The sequence below is a fragment of the Bos grunniens genome, chromosome 2 (assembly GCF_055505025.1).
Source record: "Bos grunniens cultivar Pamir isolate PY7600 chromosome 2, Bosgru_T2T1.0, whole genome shotgun sequence".
Lineage (NCBI taxonomy): Eukaryota > Metazoa > Chordata > Mammalia > Artiodactyla > Bovidae > Bos > Bos grunniens.
This window is the reverse complement of record NC_141166.1, coordinates 29,868,937-29,893,178: the sequence shown is the minus strand read 5'-3', so window position 1 is coordinate 29,893,178 and position 24,242 is coordinate 29,868,937. Positions and strand designations below refer to the sequence as shown.

At 57.6% G+C, this 24,242-nt stretch overlaps 4 protein-coding genes and 1 long non-coding RNA gene across 30 annotated transcripts in view; 2 read left to right on the top strand and 3 right to left on the bottom strand.

The window, feature by feature from the left end:
• Positions 1-735: 735 nt before the first annotated feature.
• On the bottom strand, positions 736-5,985 carry FEV (FEV transcription factor, ETS family member). 2 transcript variants are annotated; one of them, XM_086339629.1, is made up of 4 exons: positions 5,889-5,985; positions 4,928-4,991; positions 4,110-4,184; positions 736-1,865 (listed from the first exon to the last, which is right to left on the bottom strand). In XM_086339629.1, exons 2-4 carry the CDS (start codon positions 4,977-4,979, stop codon positions 1,279-1,281), a joined length of 714 nt encoding a protein of 237 aa, XP_086195755.1. In that variant the 5' UTR covers positions 4,980-4,991; positions 5,889-5,985; the 3' UTR covers positions 736-1,278. The 2 variants fall into 2 exon arrangements, with proteins under 2 accessions (XP_086195755.1, XP_086195749.1); XM_086339623.1 differs by lacking the exon at positions 5,889-5,985 and adding an exon at positions 5,619-5,744.
• Positions 4,468-15,505, top strand: LOC147377827 (uncharacterized). The gene is made up of 2 exons (XR_015141970.1): positions 4,468-4,552; positions 13,534-15,505. It is a non-coding gene; the product is annotated as an uncharacterized LOC147377827 (long non-coding RNA).
• Positions 9,882-13,195, bottom strand: CRYBA2 (crystallin beta A2). Its single transcript, XM_086339639.1, has 5 exons — positions 13,086-13,195; positions 12,746-12,910; positions 11,792-11,933; positions 10,562-10,704; positions 9,882-10,085 (listed from the first exon to the last, which is right to left on the bottom strand). Exons 2-5 carry the CDS (start codon positions 12,904-12,906, stop codon positions 9,938-9,940), a joined length of 594 nt encoding a protein of 197 aa, XP_086195765.1. The 5' UTR covers positions 12,907-12,910; positions 13,086-13,195; the 3' UTR covers positions 9,882-9,937.
• Positions 15,506-18,238: 2,733 nt separating the features above from the next.
• On the top strand, positions 18,239-23,301 carry LOC147377826 (uncharacterized). The gene is made up of 2 exons (XM_086339654.1): positions 18,239-22,317; positions 22,950-23,301. Exons 1-2 carry the CDS (start codon positions 22,039-22,041, stop codon positions 22,977-22,979), a joined length of 309 nt encoding a protein of 102 aa, XP_086195780.1. The 5' UTR covers positions 18,239-22,038; the 3' UTR covers positions 22,980-23,301.
• Positions 23,300-24,242, bottom strand: part of CFAP65 (cilia and flagella associated protein 65) — a 41,684-nt gene continuing 40,741 nt past the window's right edge. For 19 of the 25 annotated variants that reach the window (XR_015141951.1, XR_015141926.1, XR_015141922.1 and 16 more), the window contains 2 exons: positions 23,617-23,754; positions 23,300-23,503 (listed from right to left, as the gene is read on the bottom strand). Coding sequence is in view for 10 of the 25 variants with exons in the window: in XM_086339448.1 (XP_086195574.1) it covers positions 23,371-23,503; positions 23,617-23,754 (271 nt within the window). In the remaining 15 variants the exon portion in view is untranslated. The remainder of the gene's footprint in view (positions 23,504-23,616; positions 23,755-24,242) is intronic. The other 6 variants (XR_015141919.1, XR_015141923.1, XR_015141938.1 and 3 more) reach the window with 1 other exon arrangement.

Genomic DNA, 24,242 nt, shown 5'->3' with positions numbered 1-24,242 from the left:
TGAGCACGCACGCACGCATGTCGGATCCTCAGCTTAGCTGCAAAACCCGGCTCTGGCTTGTCTTCCTCAGACCAGCAGAGGGCGCGCGCCACCCGCGAGAAGGAGGTTTGCAGCCGCAAGCCCAGAGGGGAGAGGCCGGCGCAGAGAGGGAGGTTCCCCTCTGAAAAAGAATGCAGATCCAGAGAAAAAGAGAACGTTGGAGATGCTGCCGGCGGGCTGGGGAGGGGGGTGGTGAGTGGGAGTGAGAAAACAAGTCTAAGTGAGGGTAGGAGAGGGAGGAGAGGGGAGGTGGGGAAGGGGATGAAATGGTGACTGAGGGATGGTTGAGATGATGTGAAGACGACAAGATAAGTTGGGGTGGAGGTTGGGATGAGGGAAGGAACTTGTGGAAGGACGGGTGCGATGAGGGTAGGTGGGATGCCAGGGCGCGTTGGGAGAAGTCAGGATGGGGTAAGGTGAGAAGGGGCAAGCGGAAGGCCTGGCAAGGCAGGCGGAGGAGGGGTCGGGCAAGGGAGGAGGGGGGCTGCTGCTGGAACCCACTCACTAGGAGCTCTGCACTTCCCTCCAGTAGCACCCAAGCCTGCCGGCCCTCATTCTCTGGAGCTTTTCCTTGCCAGGCCTTTCTGCGCACGCCTGAGCTGGGCGTCTGGTTACCTTTCTGCCCCTACCCCTGCCCCTATCCGCCCCCCCCCCCAAGTTTCTGGGGCAGCTACGAACAGAGAGAGGAGGCAGCGGGGAGCTTCGGAGCTTTAATAGGTCTGGAAGGGAATAGAAACACACCGCAGTACTGCGGGAGGGTTGGGGGTGGGGAGGAAGGGGGCCTGGAAGCTACCTAGAAGTGTGTGAGGTGCCGGGAGAGGAGAAGGTGGACTGAGCTGGGCATCGAGGGGCCGGGGGTGGTGGGGGGGGGGGGGTTGGGCATGAGAAAAGATTTGGAATTCGAGAGAGGGGTCATATCGAAGGGGCTTCCAGGAGCCAGAGGGAAGCACAGACGGAGGGGAGGGAAAATCCGGAGAGACGCAGGGACCTGGAGTCTAGAAGGTTAGAAGTGGGGGCACAGTCACCCTCCCTCGGGGGCTGAGGGACGAGGCGGGGGCAAATCCCGTGGTAAAGGAAGACTGAGGCGACGTCAGTCCCTTCCCCCCGGGGCTGGGTGCAGCGGGTGGAATTAAATCTGAGCTGGAAAGAACGGAGGGGAGGCCCCGGCCCCCTCTCCCGTATGTGGGTGGAATTGAGCGAGGCTCCCGGAGGCTGGGAGAGGCCCCCGGGGCGCCCGGTCTAGTGGTAATGGCCCCCCAGATGCGAGGCCGCGGCCACCGCGCCGAAAGGCCCGGGCGGGGGCTGCAAGCCCGGGCTAGGGTAGAGCGCAGCGGTGGCGGCGGCCGTGGCGGCGGGGCCCGGGCCCGGCCAGTAGGAGAAGCCGGCGGGCGCGACGCCGGCCGAAGCGGCCATGAGGTTGAGTTTGGAGAGGCCAGGGAAGGGCAGCGGGGCCAGGCCGGCCGGCAGCTTGTAGAGCGCGCCGTCCTGGGCGGCCGCGGCCGCGGCGGCGGCGGCGGCGGCGGCGTGGGCGTGAGCGGGGGGCGGCTGGCAGGCCTGCGCCAGGCCCTGGAAGTCGAAGCGGTAGGCGTAGCGCTTGCCGTGCACCTTGCTCATGATGTTCTTGTCGTAGTAATAGCGCAGCGCGCGGCTCAGCTTGTCGTAGTTCATGTTGGGCTTGCTCTTGCGCTCGCCCCAGCGCCGCGCCACCTCGTCCGGGTCGGTGAGTTTGAACTCGCCGTGGCCGCCCTCCCAGGCGATGCAGCCGGCGTTGGCGCGGTCAGCCAGCAGCTCCAGCAGAAACTGCCATAACTGGATCTGGCCGCTGCCTGTGGGGAAGGGGGCGGTCAACCACAGGCGGAATGAGGGAGGCGAGCGGCGGGGAAGAGGTGGGGTGTGAGAACCCACCACTCACCCCCCTCCCCCGCAAGTCGGATGTGGGGATCGGTGTCAGGGAGGAAAAGGGCACGTCCAGCTGAGTGGCTGACCAGGGAGGAGATGGTCAGTAAAGCCGTCCCTAGGCAGTACCGCGCTTTCGCACAATGGAAACACAACCCCAGGGCGCACAGCTTTGTAAGAATTAGGGAGTGAAGGGAGAGCATCACTTGTTCCATGTGGGGGCAGCGGTACTCCAAGGCACAGGGCTTTTGGAGGTAAGTGAAGGCGGAATGTCAGACCCTCGGCCTGAGAGCCCTTACTCGGTGCAGAGCCTGCACAACCGCTCGGGGTAGCCTACATAGGCGGTTAGCTGGCCACATCCTGCTGGACCACGTCCAGAGATCCAAAGGGAAGAAGTCGGCCTGCAGCAGGATCACTCGGCCCAAGAGACAAGGCATACACTTGGACCCTCTGCCTGAAGTGAAGAAGAGGTGATGTCTGGCTTCCTTGCCATACCATGTCAGACTGGGATGGGGACAGTGGCTCCCTAAGTGTGAGAGGAACGGCAGCCTCTAAAGTCTCCCACCCTTGCCAGCATCTGGTGCTGGGGCTACTCCAGTTCAGCCTTTTTTTTTTTCTGAAACAGGCAGGATTCCCAGCGTACCAAGGTGTCACAGTTCCCTGGGGACATGATACACAGCTCTCAAGAGAGGAGACCCAGACGCTTCTGTGCTTGGCTCCCTGCCTCTGCCCCATCTTTGGCCAATCTCCAGGCCCTTCTGCCCTGTCCAGATTTTCAGGGTTGCTAGAAAGGGCCAGGAGGTTTTCCCAGATAAGTGGGTAGTGAGAACTCCTGTTTCTCTGTCTTGGAGCCTCAGTCAGACAAGCAGAGAAAAATCTTGATAGAATTAACCACCCCTCCCCACCAGCCCACCCCCACCCACCCCAGTCCTTGCACCTACCGGCACATATACATACACACAGTTTTAGAATAAAATGGATTTTCCTTGAAGTTGTCTGGTTATTGTTTTAAATTGAGCCTGGTGAAGCTCTCTTCTTTTTTCAGTGACTTCCTCAGAACCCAGATGCTGCCCTCCACATAATTTCGACCCCAATCCTTCCACACCAGCTCTGGGAGGGGCTCCCTGGCTCCAGGTCAGGAGGACTGAATTTTAAGGTCAGAAGCATGGCAAGGGGTGGGGGAAATGTGCATCTGGTACTGAGAGGTGTAGAGGCTTGGAAACTCATTCCGGCTGGGTGTTGTGTTCCCTTTTAGATAAAGCAGTCGCTGGCCTTGTTTTTCTGGTCATGGTAATTATTGGTCACTTGATAAGATCTAGGGTACCAACTGTGGGGCTTCCCCTGGTAAAGAATCTGCCTGCAATGCAGGAGACACAGGAGATTCACCTTCAGTCTCTGGTTCGGGAAGATCCCCTGGAGAAGAAAATGGCAACCCACTCCACTAATTCATGCCTGGAAAATCCCATGGACAGACGAGCCTGGCGGGCTATAGTCCAAAGGGTCACAAAGAGTCGGACATGACTGAGTGACTACGCACAGGGTACCAACTGGGCAGGGACCAGTGGGGAGGCTTTACCTGGTAGGTCAGCCAGGTCCTGCTGCCAACATGGCAAAGCCAAGGGTAATTTAGCGACCAGCCAAGGGCGGATGGCGGAAGCTGGAAATCAACTGAAATGGCCTAGAGGACTTGGCTCACAGAGCCCGGCTGGCCAGGCCAGTGAGGCAGGTGGGCGCTGGCCCTGGTGCTAATGGTGACTCAGCCTGGAGTGGCCTGAGAGTACTTCTCCGGGGTCACCTTGCTGGGTGGTGTCCAAGCCTTGTGCTCCTGCTGCCAGTAGGGAAAGGACACCAAGCACCAGAGCAGGAGAGAAATATTCCCAGCTGAAAAGGGGTGGGGCGGGGTGGGGTGGGGGCGGCAGGATCTTCTCAGCCTGCCCTGGCCTGCAGAGTCAACACTGGGTCTCAGAAGGTACCAGAGCCAAAGGCCAAATGAATGTTCACCACCATCCCCGCCAGTCTCCCCACAACCAGGCCCGGAGCCGCCGTTTCCCAAAGCCCAGCGTTCCACATCGCTCCCAACCGCCGTTGGGGTGACAGTGGCGCCTGTCGGTATGCGGTGCGTGCCCCGGGACCCCATCCTCGACTCTGCCCGTACACTCCGGCGGCCAGCTCACCTTTCTGTACCGCTGGGCTCAGCGGTCCCCAACCCGGGCTCTTTCCTTCCTTGAAGAGACCGTCTCCGACGGGATCTGTGGCAGCAAGAGAGAAGAGTCAAGCGGATCCAGGCGGAGGTTGCCGACTTGACCGAAAGACCCCGAGGCCAAGGCTCAAGGAGGAAGAGGGGCGTGCCATGGTTCCCGGGCGAGAGGCTGGGGGCCCTATCCGTCCGGCTCCTCCTCCCGGAGCCTGGCCCCGGCGCGCGCCGCGCGGAGCCCCTCCATAACGCCCAAGTCAGGAAACGCGTCCAGGAAAAAGGAAATCCGCTTTCCGAACGGGCCGGCGGGAGCCTTATAAAGCCGAGCGGGGTTTGCGCCAGCCGATCTGGAGCGCGCAGAGCCCACCGGAGAGGAGAGGACGCCTGGAAGGCTGGGCTGGTGGGAACGCTCGGAGCTCGGAGGTGAGGAGCCACGAGGGCGCTAGGGCCACGCCCGGCTGACCACAGCCTCCCAACACTGCACTCACACTCAGTCCCTTGCTACACTGAAGACCCCTGCTCCCCTACCAGGCTCTTTCAGCCCCCGGAGCCGGAGCTCCTGGCTTTCCAGGCTCTCAGTGTGCTCACTTCAAGTCCTCTAGACCTCACACTTAAACCTCAAAGCGCTCCACCTGCTTTTAAGGTTTCCTGATGCCCTAGCTGGCTCAGTTCTGCCAGCGATCCGAGTCTCTGGACCGCGCCCCCTTCCCTTGGACCCCAGCATCCCCGTCCCAAGCCCTAACCCAGATTTCCCGCCCCGGGTCCCGGTGCCTCCAGCCCCCAGCTGGTCCCTGGTACCTGGCAGGTACATGTTGATCAGCAGGGGCTGGGAGGCGCCGCTCTGTCTCATCGCCGCCAGGAACTGGGTGGTGGGAGGTGGGGGGGGGGAATGGGAGAGGGGGGGATCGCGTCAGGCTTTGAGCTCTGGGGCACAGATCCCCGCCCGAGGCGACCGAGGTGACAAGGAGAAGAAGGCGGCGCTGGGTCCAGCAGGACCGGGCGGGAGGGGGCTGCCCGAGTGTGGCGGGGGATGTGGGGTGCGGGGGAGGGGGGGTCCTGGAGCGACGCTCCCAGCTACCAGGCTGTTCGGAACCCTCCGGCCCCCAGCGCGGGCAGGGGCCGCAATTTCCGTTTTAATTAAAGAGCTGCCGCCTCGGCCCCCCGGACCCCGCCCCCGCCCCTCTTATCGCCCCATCGCAATAAAGTCTCCGACGTGCAGCGCGGCAGCCAAGCGCACCAGGCAGCCCCCCGCACCCCGCAACCCGGGAGACGCGCGGGGGATGGGCCTGGGCCTGGCGCTCTGATAGGGGTCAGGAGCCCATTTCTTTTCCGCCTCCCTGACTCTGAGCAAACAGCAACGGGGTGGACTACCCCGGCCCCACCTCGGACCCCCGGGGCCACAACGCGGGGAGGAGGAGGCTCACTCCTCTTCATCCATTCCCCCCACCTCACTGCTCCACTCTCCTCCCCTTCCTCCCCCCACCCCTACCCGGGTTCCCGTCTCCAGGCTGCGTTATCTGCATCTTCACTTTTAAATTTCCGCTTCCCTCCCTCTCGCCTGTCTCTGCGCTCCGGGTCGGCAGCCGTTGCTCTCTTTATCTGCCCCCCTCCATCCTCGCTTCTTCTGCCTCCTCCTCCTCCACTCTCTGCTCTTCCCTAAAGACCCGATCTCCTTCACTGATTCCCTCTTGTTTCCCCAGGTTTCCTGTCTTTCCAGGGCTCCCAGGCCCCTGGGCCATCACTGGGGTGTCTCCCTTACAACTTTTAGTGGGTTGCCTTCCTCTCCTTTTCTAAGTCTTTCCTTCTTTCACTTAGTCTCTCCTCCTCCTCCTCTCCCCATCTCCCCTTCTGTCTCCTCTCTACCTCTTTCCCTTCCTTTTCTCATTGATTTGTTCCCACTAATTTATGGCATATGGTAGACTCGTGATCTTCCTTCCATTCCCACCCACCATAACCACTTCTCTCCTATCTCTGCCCATCTCTTGTCATCCCAGCTTAACCATCTACCCTAACAACTACTCTTGATTATCCCTGAACTAGGCTACAATTGACACCTTGCTCTAGCAGAAGAGGAGTGAAAACAGGTGTACTGTACAAGGCCCCCAACCGGGGGAAAGTGGAAGTAAATCCACTCTGGGAAAGGGACAAAGGCGGGTATGTGGTTCCAGGTGGTGGCCTGGAGTCTCTGGGTACAGGTGAGGCTTCCTGGCTCTGGAGAAGTGCATCTGGAGGGATGCTGGCTGAAAATGAGGCTCTGGGTCCGGAGCACCACCTGCAGCCATACAGCACCTGGTGACTCCAGGCAGAACTGGTAAACGCAAAGCCTTTCTTTCCCACTGCTTGACTTGAGGAGACAGGAGGCCTGGACTTCAGGGCACTTGGATTGGAGCGAGCAGGTTACCAGTAAGATCCCTGGTCCTGGGGTGCCTGACTGAGAATGGCTGGGAAGTCCAGCTTGAGGTGGGGACCTGCGCATTCTTTACTTGCTGTGACTGCTAGGTTGTTCCTCCTTCCTGGTGGAGGGTACAAAAATCAGAAGGAGCCAAGGAGGAGTGTGGGAGGAAATGGGGGAATCCCAGGACCCTAGAGGATCCTCAAGGGATATGGATGGAGGCTTCAGGATGTGGAGGTGGAATCCTGTGGGGAAAAGATGAGCAGTTGGGATGCTGGCTGGGGACAAAATTCAGGGCTTCGAAGGAGCAGAGCGTCTTGAGGGTGGGGCCAAAGTCTTACTCCCTCTCCTTCAAGCCTTCTGTGACTTCCCCAGATAGAATATGAGAAGCAGGAGACGAGCGTTGCAAGAGTGGGGAGGCAGAAAGTTTCACTCATTTAATGGTCTCAGCAGAAAGCTGAGGGCGAAAGGAGAGGCACTTAGAGTGGGGGTCTGTCCAGACATCCCAGGTCCGAGCTGGTGAAGAACCAACACCTCAGGCTCTGCTTCACCTCCCTGAGGACTGAGGGGCTGAAGGCATGGGTGGGCTCTCGGAAGACTTTGTGAGGGAGTGATGGGTGAGCCCCGACCTCATGTGGATCTTGGCTGCATCCCTAGAAATGAGATGACTTTTTCCATCCCCTTTGACCTTTAGCTGAGTGCAACCAATGAGCAGGTCTAGGCAGCTTCCACCATCACCTCCCACCTGACAGGGTGTGGGTTCCACCGGGTTCTGCACATCCCATCAGCCTGCCCAGAACAGGAGGATGGGAAGGTGGTTCCCTGGTGGCTTTGTGGGTAAAGAATCTGCCTGCAATGCAAGAGACTCGGCAGACATGGATCCCTGCGAGATGCAAGTTCAATCCTTGGATCAGGAAGATCCCTAAAGAATGAAATGGCAATCCACTCCACTCTTTTTGCCTGGAAAATTTCATGGACAGAGGAGCCTGGCAGGCTGCAGTCCAAAGGGTCTCAAAGAGTTGGACATGACTGAACGACTAAGCACGCAAGATGAAAACACCCAGGCCCAGCCTGGCATCTGTGCCTCCTTCTCTTTAGTTGCTGGTGTGGAGAGCAGAGTTGGACCCCAGGGTCTAAGAAAACCTAGAAGGTCCATCCATGCTGGCAACGGCTGCAACAAATATTAGCTCCCCCGACTCCTTCATTGTACAGGTGGGGACACTGAGACCTAGAGACAGGGTGCACCCTGACCAGCGTCACACTGCGTTCCCAAAGGCATCTTGCTGGGTGTTTTTGGTAACCATGGACCTTCCTGGAGGGAGGGCAGTTCAGCTGATGGAGGACCCCAGATCTCCCTTTGCCCATTGCCTGCCCCAAAGCAGGTGGTGGGGGAGATGACTTGCTGGGCCCTGAGGCCAGTTTGCCTGGGTCTGGGCTCAACTCTTCCATTTTCTAGTTTGTGTGGTTTTGGAGAAAATTACATCACCTCTGTACCTTAGTCTCTTCATCTGTTAGATAGGGATTAGAATACAAACTATACAGAATTATTAGGCTTATATAACATGCTGAGTGCTCAGATAAAGCTGCATATATGTAGCTGTTACTGTTACCAACCCTCGAGGTAATAGGTCACAGGTAGGAGCCTGTGACCATGCAGGAACCCCAGACTCCTCTGGAGGCCACAGAGGTTTGGGGCTCTGCTGAGGCCTGAGGCTTTTGACCACAGCTCAGATCAGCCTCCACTTAACAGCCTGGATTTGGGGTCAGAAGCCCTGTGTTCAGGTCCTGGCTTTGTCACCAATTAAATAGATAACCTCATCCATTTAAGGCTTCTCCTTCTCTGAGGAGTTCCAGTTTCTGCATTGGTGAAATTGGTGAAGAATGGAAACTGTTAGGAGGATTAAATGCAAGAAGGGCCATGGACTCTCAAACCCATCCAGGTATAAAGCAGAATTCATACTCTATCTAGAACTCTGTCCTTGGTCCTCTGACCCAACCTTGAGATCCATGGGGGAAGGCAGGGCCTATGGTAACTGTCCTAGTGCTTTTCTGAATCACAAGCATTTTCAGGGGGTTCTCCTTGAATCCTCACAATCCTTGTCCTGTGAGAGAGACAAGGCAGGAATCTGCAGCTCCAGTTTCCAAGTGAGGGAATTGAGGCTCGGGTATGTTATGTGGCTGGGTCCCAGGTGTTCTGACTTCTGGTCCGGGGAGTCTTCCCAAGGGAGCTGATGCCTAACTTTGCCCAGCTGGGCCCCTGAAACTGCCCAGGTCCAAGTCTGAGTTTTCTTCAACATTGCCTTGACTCTCCCAGACAGAGGCAATGATCTGGGCCAACCCTCCCTGTGGCTATATCCACTAGGGGCTTGAAAACTCAAGCATCCCTGAGGGACAGGATGAAGGGCATCCCAAGGGTCTTGAATATCCTGCCTATATGGGGCTGAGATGATCATAAACTGGGTCAAAGAGGGAACTAGGAAGAAGCTATACTAGTGCCATGGACTCTAATGGCTGCTACCACACTCAGCCCCCAAAACATGGCTATGAGCTTCTACCACCTACCCCAGAACGCAGGCCCGCTGTGGTCAGTGACTTGGGGGTGGTCTCTCCAGCTCACGGGTCTTCTGAAGAGTGGGAAGGAAGAATGAGGAGGGAGTTGTTTGAGACAGCCGAGAGGCAAGGTATGAAGATGTTTTGTAAAATGCTTGAGTTCACTACCACATGAAGGATTGCTATTCAAAGGGTCTGAGGCTCAGCTTAGAGATAGGATGTCTCCCCTAGAAGGCAGTGGGACCTCCCACCAATTACCCCTCTCACACCCTTGCTCTGTCTGGCGGAGATTCTACATAACTGGGAAATGGGTGCAAGTTTCCCTCAGGCTGGATAGGGAGCCAGGATGAAGAGAAAGGCTGGAAATGCCTGTGAGGTGTGGGGGTTAGAGAGGAGCCCAAAGGGGCTCCTGCACAGAGTTAAGGACGCCCTGCCCTGTATGATGGTGCCTGGCCCAGGGGGGCTGTGTGAAGGTTGAAATTCAGCTACGAGCCCTGCCATGGCATCGTGTGCACTCAAACCAGGGGATGGCAAAGGTGCTATCTGGGCTAGCAGGACCCCCTGGTCCAAGCTGATAGGTCTCTATCATGGAGAGGTGTGGGGCTGGCTGTATTTAACAAGTTCCTCAGGATGGTTAACAGCAGTTTCATCTCAGCCCCATCTCAGCCACTTAGATCCTAAGCCAGTGTAGGCTCCATAGTCAAGGATCCTGGAGCCCAAAGGAAAGGTTAGGCTGGCAGAGAAAGACTCTTAGAAAGATGAGGGTGAAGATCACAAAGCAAGGCACCGAGAAGGAGGCAAGAGGGGCAGGCAGGTTCAGGAGCCTTTATTGAGGGTCCTCAGGGGAGGCGCTGGGGCTGTGAAACTTAGTGCTGGACTCTCCGGATGGACTGCAGCTGCCCGGTGTGGGCCTGCGTGCCGAATTCGCTGTAGTTATGGAACTCCCCACTGTGGTGGTCCCGCTCCAACACATACTGGTAGCCCCGGTAGCCCGGATACTGGTAGGCCACCCACCTAGATGAGTGAAGGCACAGGGGTGATAAGTAGGCTCTGCCCCCACCCCCAGTGATGTCTCCATTGCCGGTCCTCCTTTCTCAGCTCCCAATTCCCACCTCCAAAATCATGGCTTCAGTTTTCCCTACATGGTCTCTCCCTGCCCTGTCTACTGCTCCAGGTCTTCCTAACATCTTCCTCCTCTCATCGCCTATTCCCACCCTCCATTGCCTCCTCACTCAGGTTTTCAATTCCTTCCTCTACCCCACACTGCTCCCCTGACTCCTATTCCCCTATTACCTGCCCCCGCCTTCCCCATCTTCTCCATCATCTCACTTCCCCTTGCCTCTAAGTCTCCCACGACCTCACTCCTCCAATCCCCCATCCCCCAACATGTATGTTCATTGTGTCTCTTAGCACTGTCACCTTTCCTCACCCTCCTCCCTGGTCCCCATTGCCTCCCTGCTTTACTCCCCTGTTGCAGGCCCAGGACTCACGCTCCAGAGCTGACTTTGAGGGAACCCACATCCTTGCTGGCCCAGCCCATGGAAGGCAGGGATGGGTAGTCATCATTGAGTTCAAACTTGCAGCCCTGGAAGTTTTCCCCCTCAAACAGTGTCACACGACTGTCACTGTGGTTCTGAGGAACGAGAAGGGGAAGTGGACAGGTCAGACCCTCCAAAGAGGTGCTAATGGATACATTCTCAGCCCCACTCCTCCAGTCCTCCTGCCCAACACAAGCAGTGAAGACAGTGTCTACAAGCACACCCAGAGTTCACTCCATCAGCTCCATATCAGTCTGAGAAGCTGGGGTGCTCAGAAGTCCCAAGCCTGGTCCCTTCTATGGCTTTGGATTGGGGTGGTGAGACTAGAAGGGGGATTTCCAGAGACCCTTCCAGGTCAAAAATAAAGAATCTTGTGACATGGACCTGTTTTGCCGGAGGAAAATTAGAGGTCCTAAGAGAAATCTGGCCCACTATGCAAGACAGTTTCCCAAAGGTCTCATTGACTATCCACTCCCCTGCCCAGGACCCTGGGCATAGCCACTCATAGGGTAGGACCCAGCAAAGAGTGATGGCAGAATCATCAGTGTTTGTTGAGTCTGGGCTCCCCTTGTCCCAGGACCTTCTCCCTGCAGGACTCCTTGGCTTCCTGGAATGGAGAACCTGGCCTGAGTCAGTACCTGCTCTCTGTCCTCCACCCCACAGCCCCAGATCCTCCCCTCCAGTATATTTGATTCACTAACAACCCTTTCCCCCCCTCCCCGAAACATACACACCCAGACCATCCCTTTTCCAACCTTGATCCCTGATTGAGTTCTAGTCTTGTCTGCATGTTAAGTTTTGTGAGCAGAGGTAAACCACTTTGCCCTTCGAGCCCCATTTCCACACCAATGTATAAGGTTAACAACAGTTACCCCGACCTCACAGGGCTGTGTGAAAACAAAAGCGCTCGCTGATGAGTGTGGAGGACTGGAAGTGAGAAATGGAGCTCAAGACCTTCACGGTTGTGGCGCTGTCCATGGTGCTGATTTCTGACGCCTGGTTTAGCCCACATTTTAAACTTTTGGAGAACTCTCTGGTTCTGAGAAGTAATGCCGCTACTACCCGTCTAGGAGTTGTGTTTACACACCCCTGTACACTGAGTGGATGGTCTTTCCCAGGTGCTGTGGTGGAGCCAGGACCTGGAGCTAGGCTGCAGGGGAGGAGGGGGAGGGCTGTGCTTACCGCGCAGAGCACTGGCCGGAAGGAGAGCAGCTGGTCGCTGTGGTGGCCGGCACTGCCGCTCCAGGCACTCCAGCGAGGATAGTCACCCTTCTCTAGAATGAACTGCTGTCCTTGGAAGTCAGGGTACTCAAAGGCCACCCAACTGGGGGAAGATAAGGGAAGCTGGGAGGCCTCTGCTCCAGCCTCATTCATTCCTCTCTCCCCAACCCCCACCCTCCAGCCTCACACCCCCTTGCTTGCTAGGAAAACCAATCTTTTCCTCCACCCCAGGCCCTTCCCTTGACACTCTCATCCCAAGGCAACCCAGTCCCTCTAGAGGCTAGAAACCCAAAGCCGGCTGCTATCTGGGGCTGGAGGGGTCCAGGATTCCAGCTCAGGGCTCCCAGGCTGGAAAGAATTTTCCAGTCTATGAGAATCACTCGAACAAACATGTCTACCTCAAGGATAGGTCCCCGCAAATGTAGGTGTAGGGAGCCCCTAACCTGTGGTAGCAACCTGTGATAGCAACAAACTGTAATAGCTCTGGGACCTCAGCTTTCCCGAGGGCCGTCTCTAGGAAGCCAGGGTGGGGGGAGTGGAAGGGACTTGGCTTTTTGTTGTTGTTGTTGTTAAAAGAAGCTTAGAGACATCTAACTTTGGAGAGGACAAAACTATGCTGTGAACTAACCCCTTCAGGGCTCAAGCTGGCCTCACGGAGTCCTGCCAAGGGTTGCTTCTTGCCTTTATCCCTTTGGCTCGCACGAGGATACAGTCTGTCTCGTGATTTGTCTTGGGGCTGGTGGGGAGTTTTGAGGACACCTAGGGTTTTTCCATCTTGGTGGGTCTCTCTCAGGCAGGGTTTCTCTACAGTCTGGGGAATGGAGGGCTGGGAGTCAAGGTCCCAGTTTCGGAGCTTGGGCCAGGGGAGCCTGGCGCCTCTCAACCCAGCCCAACCATGCCGGGGGCATCACTCACGCGCCATTTTCCACCTTGACCGAGCGCACCCGGCGCAGGCCTCCGCGCTCGCCGATGTTGGCGCAGTCACTCAGCAGCCTGCAGCGGCGGCCCTGGAAGTCCTCCTCATCCCAGAGCGTGAGGCTGGCGGGCGCGGGACCCTGCGCCGGGGCGCTGCTCATGGCGCTGTGGACAAGGACGGGACAAGGCGCTCAGCGTCCCCAGGGCCCCCTCCCGGCCCAGACCCGCCCGATCCCGGTGGGAGGTGAAGGACCCGCGGTTTGGACCCGAGCTGCTAGCAGCTCTTTTCCATCTCGCCCTCCCCGCCCAAATAGACCCCGCCCCAGCTCCGAATATTCACCAGGTAGGTGGGCGAGCGCGGTACCGACGGAAATGGAGAGGCTGAGCGAGGGCTGGGCGTGCGGGGCTTTATACCAGGCCTCGCCCCCTCCCCGCACCCTCTCCCGCCCGGGTAGGGGGAGCTGAGTCAGCGGGCAGGCTGAGGTCAGCTCTGGTGTCCCCGGGCGTGGGGGTGGGGCCGAGGCCTTTCCCGCAGCCGCTGACCTGGCCCCAGCCCTCGGGGATGACAATAGAAAGTGCTGAGACACACGTCCGGGGCCCGCCACAGCCGAGGCTGACTCCGCTTTTTCTTTCTGGGGGGCCTGAGCCAGGCAAGGCGCACCCTCACTGGCCCAGATCCTCAGGGATAGAGGTGCCAGGCCACCCTGTGACCATCCCGCTAAAACCGCGCTATCCCGACTCGAGATGCTGAAGCTCTTCCCAGCGTCTAAACTCCACCTTTTCTTCAGCCCTAGGTCGAGGCTTCTCTTTGGGGCGACGCTAGGGAGGAAGTAGACAAGTCTCTTCACAAGCGACCTTCCTACGAAGCTCAGTCCTCTTTTCCCTGGAAGGTGGGCCATCGCGGCCCTGCTCCTCTCAAGCTCGAGTTCCCAGACTCCGCGCCAGAGCTCCCAGAGTTTTCTTGAAGAATGGTGCTGACAAGAGACGATGACCAAGACTCGCCGCAAGACGGCGCTGAGCGAAGGGAATGAAGCACCCGGGGGAAGGCACGGATTTACAAAGCGTTGAGGGAGTGGCGGTCGTTTGAACGCTGTTTGGCATTACCTTTCTTTGGGATTGGAATGCAAACTGACTTTTTGCACTCCTGTGACCACTGATGAGTTTTCCAAATTTGCTGGCATATTGAGTACAGCACTTTAACAGCATCATCTTTTAGGATTTGAAATAGCTCAGCTGGAATTCCATCACGATCTCCACGAGCTTTGTTCCTAGTGATGCTGCCTGCTTAGTGATGCGCTGTAGTAGGTAGGTAAAAACGCTTTCGACTGATGCGCGGCTGTAACTGCGACGCGGCCTGCCACCAGGCAGAGCTCCTGGGTCTGGGACCCCCGGCCTCAACTTCAGCCTGAGAGCTAGCAGCTGATTATTGAGCGCCTAGGTCACACCCTCCGCTCAGAGCTTTTACGTGAGTGATCTCAACTAATTATCGCACCTATCTGTTGAGGCAGACGCTGCTGTTGGCTGACGTTTCACAGAAGATCCTGCGGTCCAGAGGGTAACACCTGGACGCAGTCCGGGAGGTGTCACAACTGAGAAGTGGCCCAGCTGAAGTGTGACCCTGGGGTTTCCGTTTTGACTACAGATCTTAGGCTCTTGATTTCCCACGTGGCGCAGTGGTAAAGAATCCACCGGCCAATGCAGGAGACACAAGAGATGGGGTAGGATCCCTATGATGGGAAGATCGCCTGGAGTAGGAAATAGCAACTCACTCCAGTATTCTTGTCTGGAGAATCCCATGGAGAGAGGAACCTGGCGGGCTACAGTCTGAGGGGTCACAAAGAGTCCGACTCCAGGGAGTAGGCACGACTCGGCCTCCTAGGCTCTTAACCCCAAACCCACTGCATTGTGGGAGGGGGGGCAGGGGAAAGGTAGGGTCTGGGGAGGGAGAAATTTAAGGGGAAAGGCTTGGAACCCCCAAGGCAAGTTCCAGGAAAGAAATTTCCTTACAACTTGCAGCAGAATTTCCTAACCATCATGGCTGTCGAGCCACAAACGTTTCTGGCAAAATTGTATTTTCCTTAATGAAGGGGGTATGCCAGAAGAAGTGTAGGGATGAGAAAGAAGGGAACTAATACTTCGTTTTGCTCATGAACCAAGTGCTTCCCTTATAGGCTCAAAAGTCCAACATGGTAAGTTTGGATGAACTTACTATGTGGAAATGTGGAAGAGGCTCCCAGAGGCACAGGGCCTTTTCCAAATCCACACAGCTAGCCAGTGTTAGAGCATGATAAGACTGGAGTGCTTTGCCACCCAACTTCTGGTGACTAAAGGGGCTCACAGGCCAGATGCAGATGCTACAGATTCAGAAGTCAAACCACACTGTCTTCCACGCTTTCTCAAAACTGCCATCCTCACTCCAGCCTCAGAGCCTCTGCATTGGCGGTTCCTGTTACCTGGAGTGTCTTAGTCACAAGGTCTTGGCATGGTGCTGGCTCCTTTTTCATCACCTGGGTCATGCTGTGCCTGACATTTACTGTCCTTCACATCACCCTATTTTCTTTATAGCATTTATTATTCTGTAAAGTTGTCTTTTTCATCTTCTGTGGATGACTGTACGGAGTGTTTCCTTTTGTACTAGAGTGTAAGCTCCATTTAAAGGGGCAGGGGCAGGGTCTGTGTAACTCTTGTTTTCAGTTGTTTCTCTCCATCCTAGCACAGTCCAGGACACATAGAAGTTGCTCAATAAAATGTCTCAAATGAGTGAGTGGACAGGGTGCTCAGGTTGGGCCAAAGGTCCCCGGGGAAAGTTGTGTAGAGGAAATGCTGCCGTGAATTGGGGGTGATCTTTCACCCATCCTGCCAACCTCCTCAGTCTTGAAATTCTGGCATGCTGAGAACAGGCATGGGGGTATTGGGGTCCCCCTTGAGTCTCTCTTTTCACTGTTGAGAAATTGCTGTCCAGGATCCCGATGTGTGTGAAGGTGAAGGCCAAAAGCACAAGGCCCTAAAACACAGGGGGTAAAGTCCAGCTTGGAAGTTTTGGAATCAGAGCAGGGACAACCCCAATTTGATTGCAGGTGAGGTCAGAACCACGCCCAGTCCCCTGACTCCCTGTGCTAGAGGGGGTGTGGTCAAATAGGGTATACTTTTCCCAAGCCAAGAAAAGGGGAAACGCACAATATCTAAAGAGGCAAGAAACAGTCCTAGACTCTTCGTCTCCAAGCACTCCAAGCACTCCAAGCACTTGGTCTCGGTTTCACAAGTGGGGCTGTCGCAATGGTGACACGCGAGGGATCGAAAGAATCTCTCTTCTACATTCTCTGTTCCTCCCCGGTCTCTATCCAGCAAGTCTGGACTCGGCCACCAGGGGGGGCGCGCGGGCCGCGCTGGGTGGAACGCCCGCGCAAAGGCCAGAGCCGCGCGGGCAATGGAAGTGGGAGTTGATGGGAGGCTGAGGTCTGGAGGCGCGGGAGGCGAGTGCGTCAGGCTGTGCGTCTGCGCTGGTCAGTGACGCGGACGGTGAGTGCTAGTCCCGAGGGTGCGGGGGTGTTTGTCAGAGGCCAGTCACTGTGTGTTCAGGAGCTGGGGCTGGGAGGGCAATTTCCAGTCCAGGTGTTGGTGGGATCACCATATTCCACAGGAGATGTGTGGTGTGTGTGTGTGTATCTGTGTGTGTCCAAAGGCTTGAGGGGAGATAACACAGTTGAGATCCAAGTTAGAATTCCAGCTGGAATTTGCGATGGAGACCTGTGTGTGAGAATAGTCATGGCTTATCTCCTAGTCCTAAAATCTAGTCTTGGCTCTGCACTAAGTGGCTGTGAGGCACTAGCTGGCCTCTTCCCTCCTCTGCCTCAGTTCTCTCATCAGGAAAATGGTGTATAGGTCCCACCACCGATACACTATAGTCAATGGCTTTCAGTTCTACCTGTCCTCACCGGTTTTCTCAGAAATGGGCATAGCTACCAACACTGCCCATAGCCATTTGCCTGGATTTCTAGACCTCTCTCAGGCTCCTCACGTCCCTCCAGACCCCTCTCTGGTTCTGGTGGTCCTCATAGTCATCAAGAAAGGGAAGAATGAACCCCTGAGGGAAAAGCGTTGTCGGGCAGCCCTGCCCGGAGTGCTAGAATGGGGCTCTGGGATCCTTGTCCCTTTCTGGTACTGGGGACCCCCTTCCTGCTTCCTTCCTCCACCAGCTGATCCATCTCCAGCCTCCCAAGCCTCCCCCACCCACTCCTCTCTAGCCCCTTCCGCACCCCGCCCCCCAGCAGCTGGTCCTGTTTGTTTTCCCAGATCAGTTGTGCTCAGGGCTTCCTGAAGGATGGATGCACAGGTGGCTTTGTTTGCCAGCTCAGCACCGTCACCCCTACCTCCTCCACATCCACAGCCTCTCATGGGGAAGGGGTGGAGGAGGGAGTTAGGTAGACAAAAAAAAAAAAAAAAGAAAGTGTCCTCAGGTCTACACATCCAAGAGACCTCAAGATCTCATCAGGATCTCATTACCTAAAGAGAACTTGCCACCCTATCCAGTCCTTCGTCTCATATAGGGACCTTTGGTCCCACAAAGAAATCCTCCGGATTCCTCCTCTCCGTGATTCTACTAAAGCACTCATCTCAGAAGCACCCTAAGATCCCACAGAGCAGCCCTAAGACTCAGTCCTGTATCTTCAGTGAGGTCCTGGATCCCACTCAGATGCCCATCCCATACAGGGAAATGTAGATCTGACGAAGAAACCCTCAAATGCAACCCTGGACTCTCACTGAGGTCTCCATCCCAGGTAAAGGTGCTGAGAATCCCTGGAGAAGTGACACCCTCCTCACATAGGGCCCCATCCCTTGAACAGCCCCACTTCACAGTACTGCTGGGCAGCTGAGAGGGCCCCTGCCCGGTGGCCAATGTCCTCGAGTCTGCCTGCTCCCACCCCTTTCCTTCATTTCACTGGCAAATCAGCCAGGGCTTTGGTGACTGCAGATGCAAATTCTGTGAATGGTGCCTTCCCCCACCCTGTCCTGTCACCAGCCCCTCCTTTGCAGCCCTGCTCCTCCACTCCCCACCCCCACCCAAGATCGGGAGGGAGCAGGGAACAGGCAATGAGCACCTTCCCCGGGGCTGTGAGGGCTAGTCTCCTGGGAGACAGAGATAACACGGGTGAGAGACCAGCGCAGCTCAGGCTGGGTCTGACAGCTGGGCCTGAAAGAGGTGGGTCCGGAAGGGGTGAGAGCCCCTCCCACACAGACTCCTCATCCCGTCCCTCAGTCAGCAGAGCGCCTCTTCTCTAGCCCTCAGAGGGATGGGAGAACTGGCCCCATCCAGGGAGGTGGGGGCAGCTTTCACCACCACCCACTCACCCAGAAGCAGAACCGCGGGGCTTGCAGGGAGAGGGCACACACGTGCACACATTCACACAGACGGATCCCACATGCGTCCCATGTGGACGGTCTCTCCTAGGCTCAACAGTCATGCTCATTTACAGGCAGACAGCAGACTTTTGTTCGCTCCTTTATTCCTTAAATATTTAGTCAAATGTACGGTGTTTCAGCCACCGTGCTGGGTGCCTCCTAGACCTTCATTGTGCATACCACCCACTCCACGGTCATCAGAGTCACCCCGTCACGATCATACAGACACTGGAGGGTTAAGAGTGTGGGCAGTGTCCTGGGTTCAAATCCAAGCTCCCCTGCTAATAAGCTGGATGAACTTGTACTTCTCAAATTTTCCCTTTAAAATTGTGAAGATTTAAATGCGTGTAAAACCCAGCACTGACCCACATCAAATAAATGTTCACTGTTCCCGTTGTGGTGGCTGTGGTTATAACTGTCTTTGCTGTCCTGTTGCTCCCCTCCCATGCCCCCTGCTCCTGGGGGTGGGCTGGGTTGTGGGGAGGAGTCAGGGCAGTGAGCCTAGCTGCATCCCCCCTCTGCATCCCATATATGTCCCCCCATCCAATACATGCCCTGTGGAAGGCAGCCTGGCTCTCAGAATGGGGAGCCTTCCTGCTTCACCCTATTAGAGCCACTCTAATGATGAGCTCAGTGAGGGGAGGGTGGGGGATATACCTATTTCTTTTGTTTTGCTCAGTCCTCTGCTCTCCAGATGGAACCAGAGACCTGACTTGTGGTCCCAGCGCTTTTCCTGGCTCCATATGTGGTCTTGGGTGGGTCACTTCCTCTTTTGGGGCCACAGTTTTGTACCTGAAAACTAAGCTAACTGCTGATCCTGGAGGGGCCTCCCAACCCTTACTCCTGTGATCCTGTGATGCCTCAGGAAGACTCCCTTCCCTCCTCCCCCAGCCTCTGCCTGCCCCTCCATTCCCCACCCTTTACACACACCTGGCCTAGCCAGAATGAGGGGGCGAGTTGCCACTGTTGTCATGGGGACTAATCTCCGAGAAGGTCAGTGAGGCTCTGGTTCTGCCTTGGCCCGATTGGGGATTAGCGCTTGTGTACAACACCCCCCCAACCCAGAGCCTCCACTCTGGGTCCCCACACTTCACACAGACCCTGGGCGGCCTCCACACCCAGAAGTTCCAAGGCTGGGCAGAACCCACACCTGGGCAGTGGGGCCAGGGGCAGCTGCCGCAGCTGTCTATCCAGTGGTGGCCAAGAGAGAAAGGGGGAGGGATAAAGTCAGACCCACACCCCTCACTCCTCACTGTGGCCTGAGCTTTGCCCTTCTTCACTTTCTGCCCTTTACTGGGGCAATACGGGTGTCCCTGAGAGAGGAGTGTCACCTCCCCCCCAGCCCTGGATCACAGTTGCAGCTCAGGTAGAAGTCACCTCTTTCTCCTTTGCTGTGGGTAGCATCTCCCCATCCCAATGACAGCTTGGGATGGAGGCTGTTTTCATATAGCTCCCCTTCCTACACATACACACACACACACACACACACACACACACACACACACACACACACACACACACGGTAGCTTCCATCCCTGGTTACCCTGACCTCTGACCCAACATCTTCAAATACCTCCATCTCTCTGGAGTGTACATCCCTTGTTATCTCACATTGCCTCTTTGTGTCTCTGGCCTCTCTCCAGCTCTCACTTTCACAAGTCTGGGGTTGGGGTTGGTGGTGGTGGATACAGCCTCTCTGGACTCTGAAATCTTCCACACCCACTGGGCTGCACCCACGGTCTGTCCCTCAGTGCTCCTGCTTGGATTCCCCCATGTCTTGCGCATCCTTCTCCCCTCTCCCTTTCTCATCGGTGATTTCCCAGTTCCCCCTACAGCCGCACTCCAAGTGCTCTTTCCTTTTTTCCACTTCCTCCATTACCTGTCCCCTCCCCCGCCCAGGGTGCTGACAGGAATGACAGGAAGCAGGCTCCGGCTTTGAGCAGGCAGGGGGAGGGGTGCTCCCCCTGCTTCGAACACCAGCTGCTAAGCACCCCCCTCCCCAAGCCCAGCACCTGCAGGTCTGCCTGGCGCCTGGAGACTCCACCCCTGGGCCGGCAGGGGAGGAGGGACCAGGAGGAGAGGCCAGATCCCGGCCACATCCAGGAAATGCGGGTCTTGGGGGGATGGGGAGGTGGAGGTCTGCGGACACCGTCCCCCCTCCCTGGAAGCAGGGGAAGAGTCAGTGGCTCTCTGTCACAGGGGCAGACCCCAGTCCACTGGTGAAACACTGTATGTTGTGGGGGGGCAGGGTTCACTCCAAGGGGAGACCTTTCTGTCTTGCAGCCCTAGGGCCTGGAATCCCAGGAAGGGGGGCAGAGCTCTGAGCCACTTCCATGATTGGGGGAGGGGAGAGGATGCCCACAAAGACAGAGGGAAGATGTGCCAGGGCCAGACCAGGCCCCTGACAGGCAGATCAATCAGTGCCAGGCAAGGAGCAGAGGGCTGGGCCCAGGACAGAAGCCTGGTTAGGGAGGCTGGGATAGGAGCCATGCACACCCAGCCCGGGACCCATGCATGGGCCTCCCCCCACCCTCTTGCCCCAGGGTTGCTGCACGTAGACCCAGCCTGCAGTCCGCCCTCTCCCCAGCCCTGCCTGGGATCTGTCAGCACCATCTCATCCCCTCCCCCTCCCTTTCTCTGTGCCAAGACTCAGCAGAGCCTGTGGCACCTGCGGGTAGTTGGGTGAGGGGTGGCAGTGAAGTGGAGGGAAGGTAGAGGGGGAAAGCCAGCACCCCCAGGAACCTCCAAATTGGAATGGGAAGAGACCAGCGACTCCTGACCCTCATTCCCATCCCCCTGGGGGCTTCCTCGGCCTAGATGTGTGGGGGTGCGGTCCCTCCTCAGGATGTCTCCTCACCCTTAGGAGAAATTGGGGAGCTCCTTACTGTTGTCCAAGGAACCTTCCTTCCACCCCTGACCTACAACTAGCCCCTCTCTCTAGGGCTGACTTAGCATTGACATCAGTTCTGGGAGAATGGAACGGGAGACACCAGGAATCAAGGACAGGGACTCAACTGACCCCAAGCCTGAGTTCTAGGTTCTCCAAGCAGGAGGCGGGGGTCTAGCGCAATTTTAGCCTTTCTCCCTCCTGTCAGATCTTAACACTCTGAGTCACTGAAAAGGGGGCGGCCTGTCCTAGGTTTGGGTTGTAGCTAATGACCCTCGAACTCCCACCTAATCTGAGGGCCACTTAGACCCACCCCACACCCAGCTGACTGAAACAAGAGACCTTGTGATTATCAAGTCTGGGAGAGACGGTCAGCTTCAGGGCCTGGGACCCCCAGCAGGCAAGGGCTACCAGACCCTGTGTTTGTCCTTCTCAAGCAATCTGTTCGGAGGTGGGGATACTGCAAGACGGGCCAAGGAGATGACAGGGAGTGAACCCTCAGAATGTCAGCACCAAAGAGATGAGGAGGAACTGAACTTGGTCCAATGTAACCCTAGCTCCCTCAACCCAGATTTTCCACACCTCATAGCTGTTGCTCCAACTCCTCGCGAGCCTCCAACTGCCCAGGTCAAGGGGCTCAAAATCATTGCTGAAAGCCCAGAAACCAGAACATGGGGGCTGGTGGGCTCCACACGAGAGGCCAGACTAACCCCCCTCTCCTTGTGCAAGTGGGAAAATCCGAGGAGAAGCCGGGAAATGACTTGCCCAAGACCACAGAAGTCGCTGGGACAGAGCCAGACTAGAAACCCGGGTTTCCACCTCCGGAAGAACGCCTAAGCTGGCCCCCAGACCCCCTACGCCACCCGGTGGAGCTGGCTCTGCCGGCCCGCATTATCCGGAATCGAAGCGGGCAGCCCTTGAGCAGCGGGCCGGACAGGGCAGGGCGGGCGGGGCCGGATGGGAGCCGGATGTCCCTGGGGAGCGGCGCACAGCCTCTCCGACCCGTATGGCGGCGGCGGCGACAGGTGCCTGCGTGGCGATCGGCCCGGGCCCCCGGGCAGGTGCTGAGAGGCCGCCCCTGCCTCACGCGAGCCGAACGAACAAAACGCTCAGGTCCGGTTTGTGCGAGGGGCTCGTCGCGGGGCGGGAGCGGCGGGTCCGGGACCTGGCTGTGGCCCTCGGCGGTCTCCTGGTCCTGGTCTTCTGCGAGCGCCGTGCTGTCCCGCGCCCGATAGCCGCCCTCACCTGCGCTCATCTGCGGCTGACACGTCGGCGGCCGCTGCAGGTGCGCACCTGGTCCGCCCCTCCCTTCCTGGCCACCCTCCACCCGGCCGGGCCCTGCTTGGCTTGGTCCCCAGCGCACGCCGCGGAGCTTGTGCGGGAGCCCCGGCTCAGCGCGCTTTATACGGCCTACTCAGTCCCCGCCCCTAGACACACACACGCGCGCGCGCGCGCGCACACACACACACACACACACACACACTCACACCTGTCCTGGCGCCCGTTTGCTCGGGGCAAATATTGACTCAGAGGAGGCGGAGCGCCCCCTCACCCCTCTCCCCGCCCTCACCCAGGCTTCGGGGCCGGAGCTCCTCCGAGGCCTTGGCGGTGGGGGTGGAGGGGGGTGTCGGGGACCTGGGCGCCTCTGGAACAACACCAGATGTCACTTTTCCACCCACCTGCCTCGGGGAGGGGGTGGGGAGGAGCCGAGGACAGAGGCTACCAGGCGGAGGTTAGGGGGAGCGGGAGGTTGGGTGTCCTAAGGAAACTGGGGCATCCCCTGGCCTGGGGGATTCGGATTCATATTTAATAGGGTCTGTGGCCCGCGGCCTAGCGATGCGCTCCGTCCCCGTCCCAGCGTCAAATTCTTGACCTTCCTCGACGTGCCTCGATTTCCCTTCCTCTCAACCTCCGCAGAGCCCCGGGAGCCCGGCAGATGCTGAGTAAAAGCTAGCAGTGGAAGGGCCGAACCTCGGAGTAGGTGCGGCGGGGAAAGGGAAGAGATGGCCCCTTTTGCTCCGCGGCCACCTGCTGTGCAGACCAGGCCACCCGGCTCTACTAGGGCAAAAGCCAGCCAGAAACCACCTGGAGCGCCCTCCACTGGCCAAACCTCAGAACTCTCGCCCAGCTGCCTAGTGGAGAGGAGAGACTCAACCTCCCAGCTCCAACGAGTCAGTGCGGTCCACCTTGGCCGCTTCCACCGTCTGTGCCTCTCAGACTGCGCGCGAGTTCTTGTCGTTTACGAGGAAATAAAGTGAAGGCAGATGTGTGTGTGTGTCGGGGGGGGGGGGAGCTAGATGCTTTACTGGGGGGTGATGGAGAAAAGGCAGGGAGGAATCTACAGATGCAAGTCGGAGGAGGTGGGCGCTTGCGTCTGCAAACAGTCGGTGGGGGGCGGTTCAAACGAGCCGGGCATCTCCACTTGCTGCGGCCCCGGGGCCGCTGCTGGCAGCGACTCGGGACTCAGAATCCTGGAATACAGAAAGCCCCAGGTAGGGGAAGTGGAGGAGAAGTTTCCCGGCGCCCCTGCCCTCCCGTGCTACCCCTCGCGCCCTCCGGCGGCCGCTGGCCCCGGCGCCCCCACCTGGGAACGCTGAGCGGCGGCAGGGCGATGATGCGTGGTCGCGAGGTGAGCACCACCTCCCCGCGGCTCGCCTCCACCAGGATGTTCTGGATCATGTTCTCCAGCAGCGCCTCCTGCAGGATAGCGAAAGCCGGGAGCCTGCGCGGCGGGAAGCCGGAGCGCCGGGGTCAGCGCAGCCACCGACTTGCGCTGGGCTTCTCCACTGGCCTCCTCTGTGCTGTACCGTTTGCCCCGAGCTTTAGGTGGATTCTCACTTAACTCCCCGCCCTCTCAACACTACGAAACATTCTTGTTCCAATTTTACAGACGTTCAAACCATGACTCAAAGAGACCAAGGTGCTAAATGTCATGCTGTTGGTACCGGAGAGGGATTCGAACTCGGACAATCCGGGTTCCCATCCCAGGACCAGGGTTGGGGAAAGGTACTGAGCGATGAGACCGCACAGAAGGAGCTCCTAGGGAATCCCACCGTGGACAGAAAGCTACAGAGCAACCCTGGGAAACGGCAGTGCAATAAGAGGTGGTACTTTGCTCCTGGCTCTAGAAAATCACTTAAGTGGCTTTGACGACTATAATCACCCTGCTGGAAGTGGTGTGATGGTAAATGTTAATAGTCTGCTCTTGGA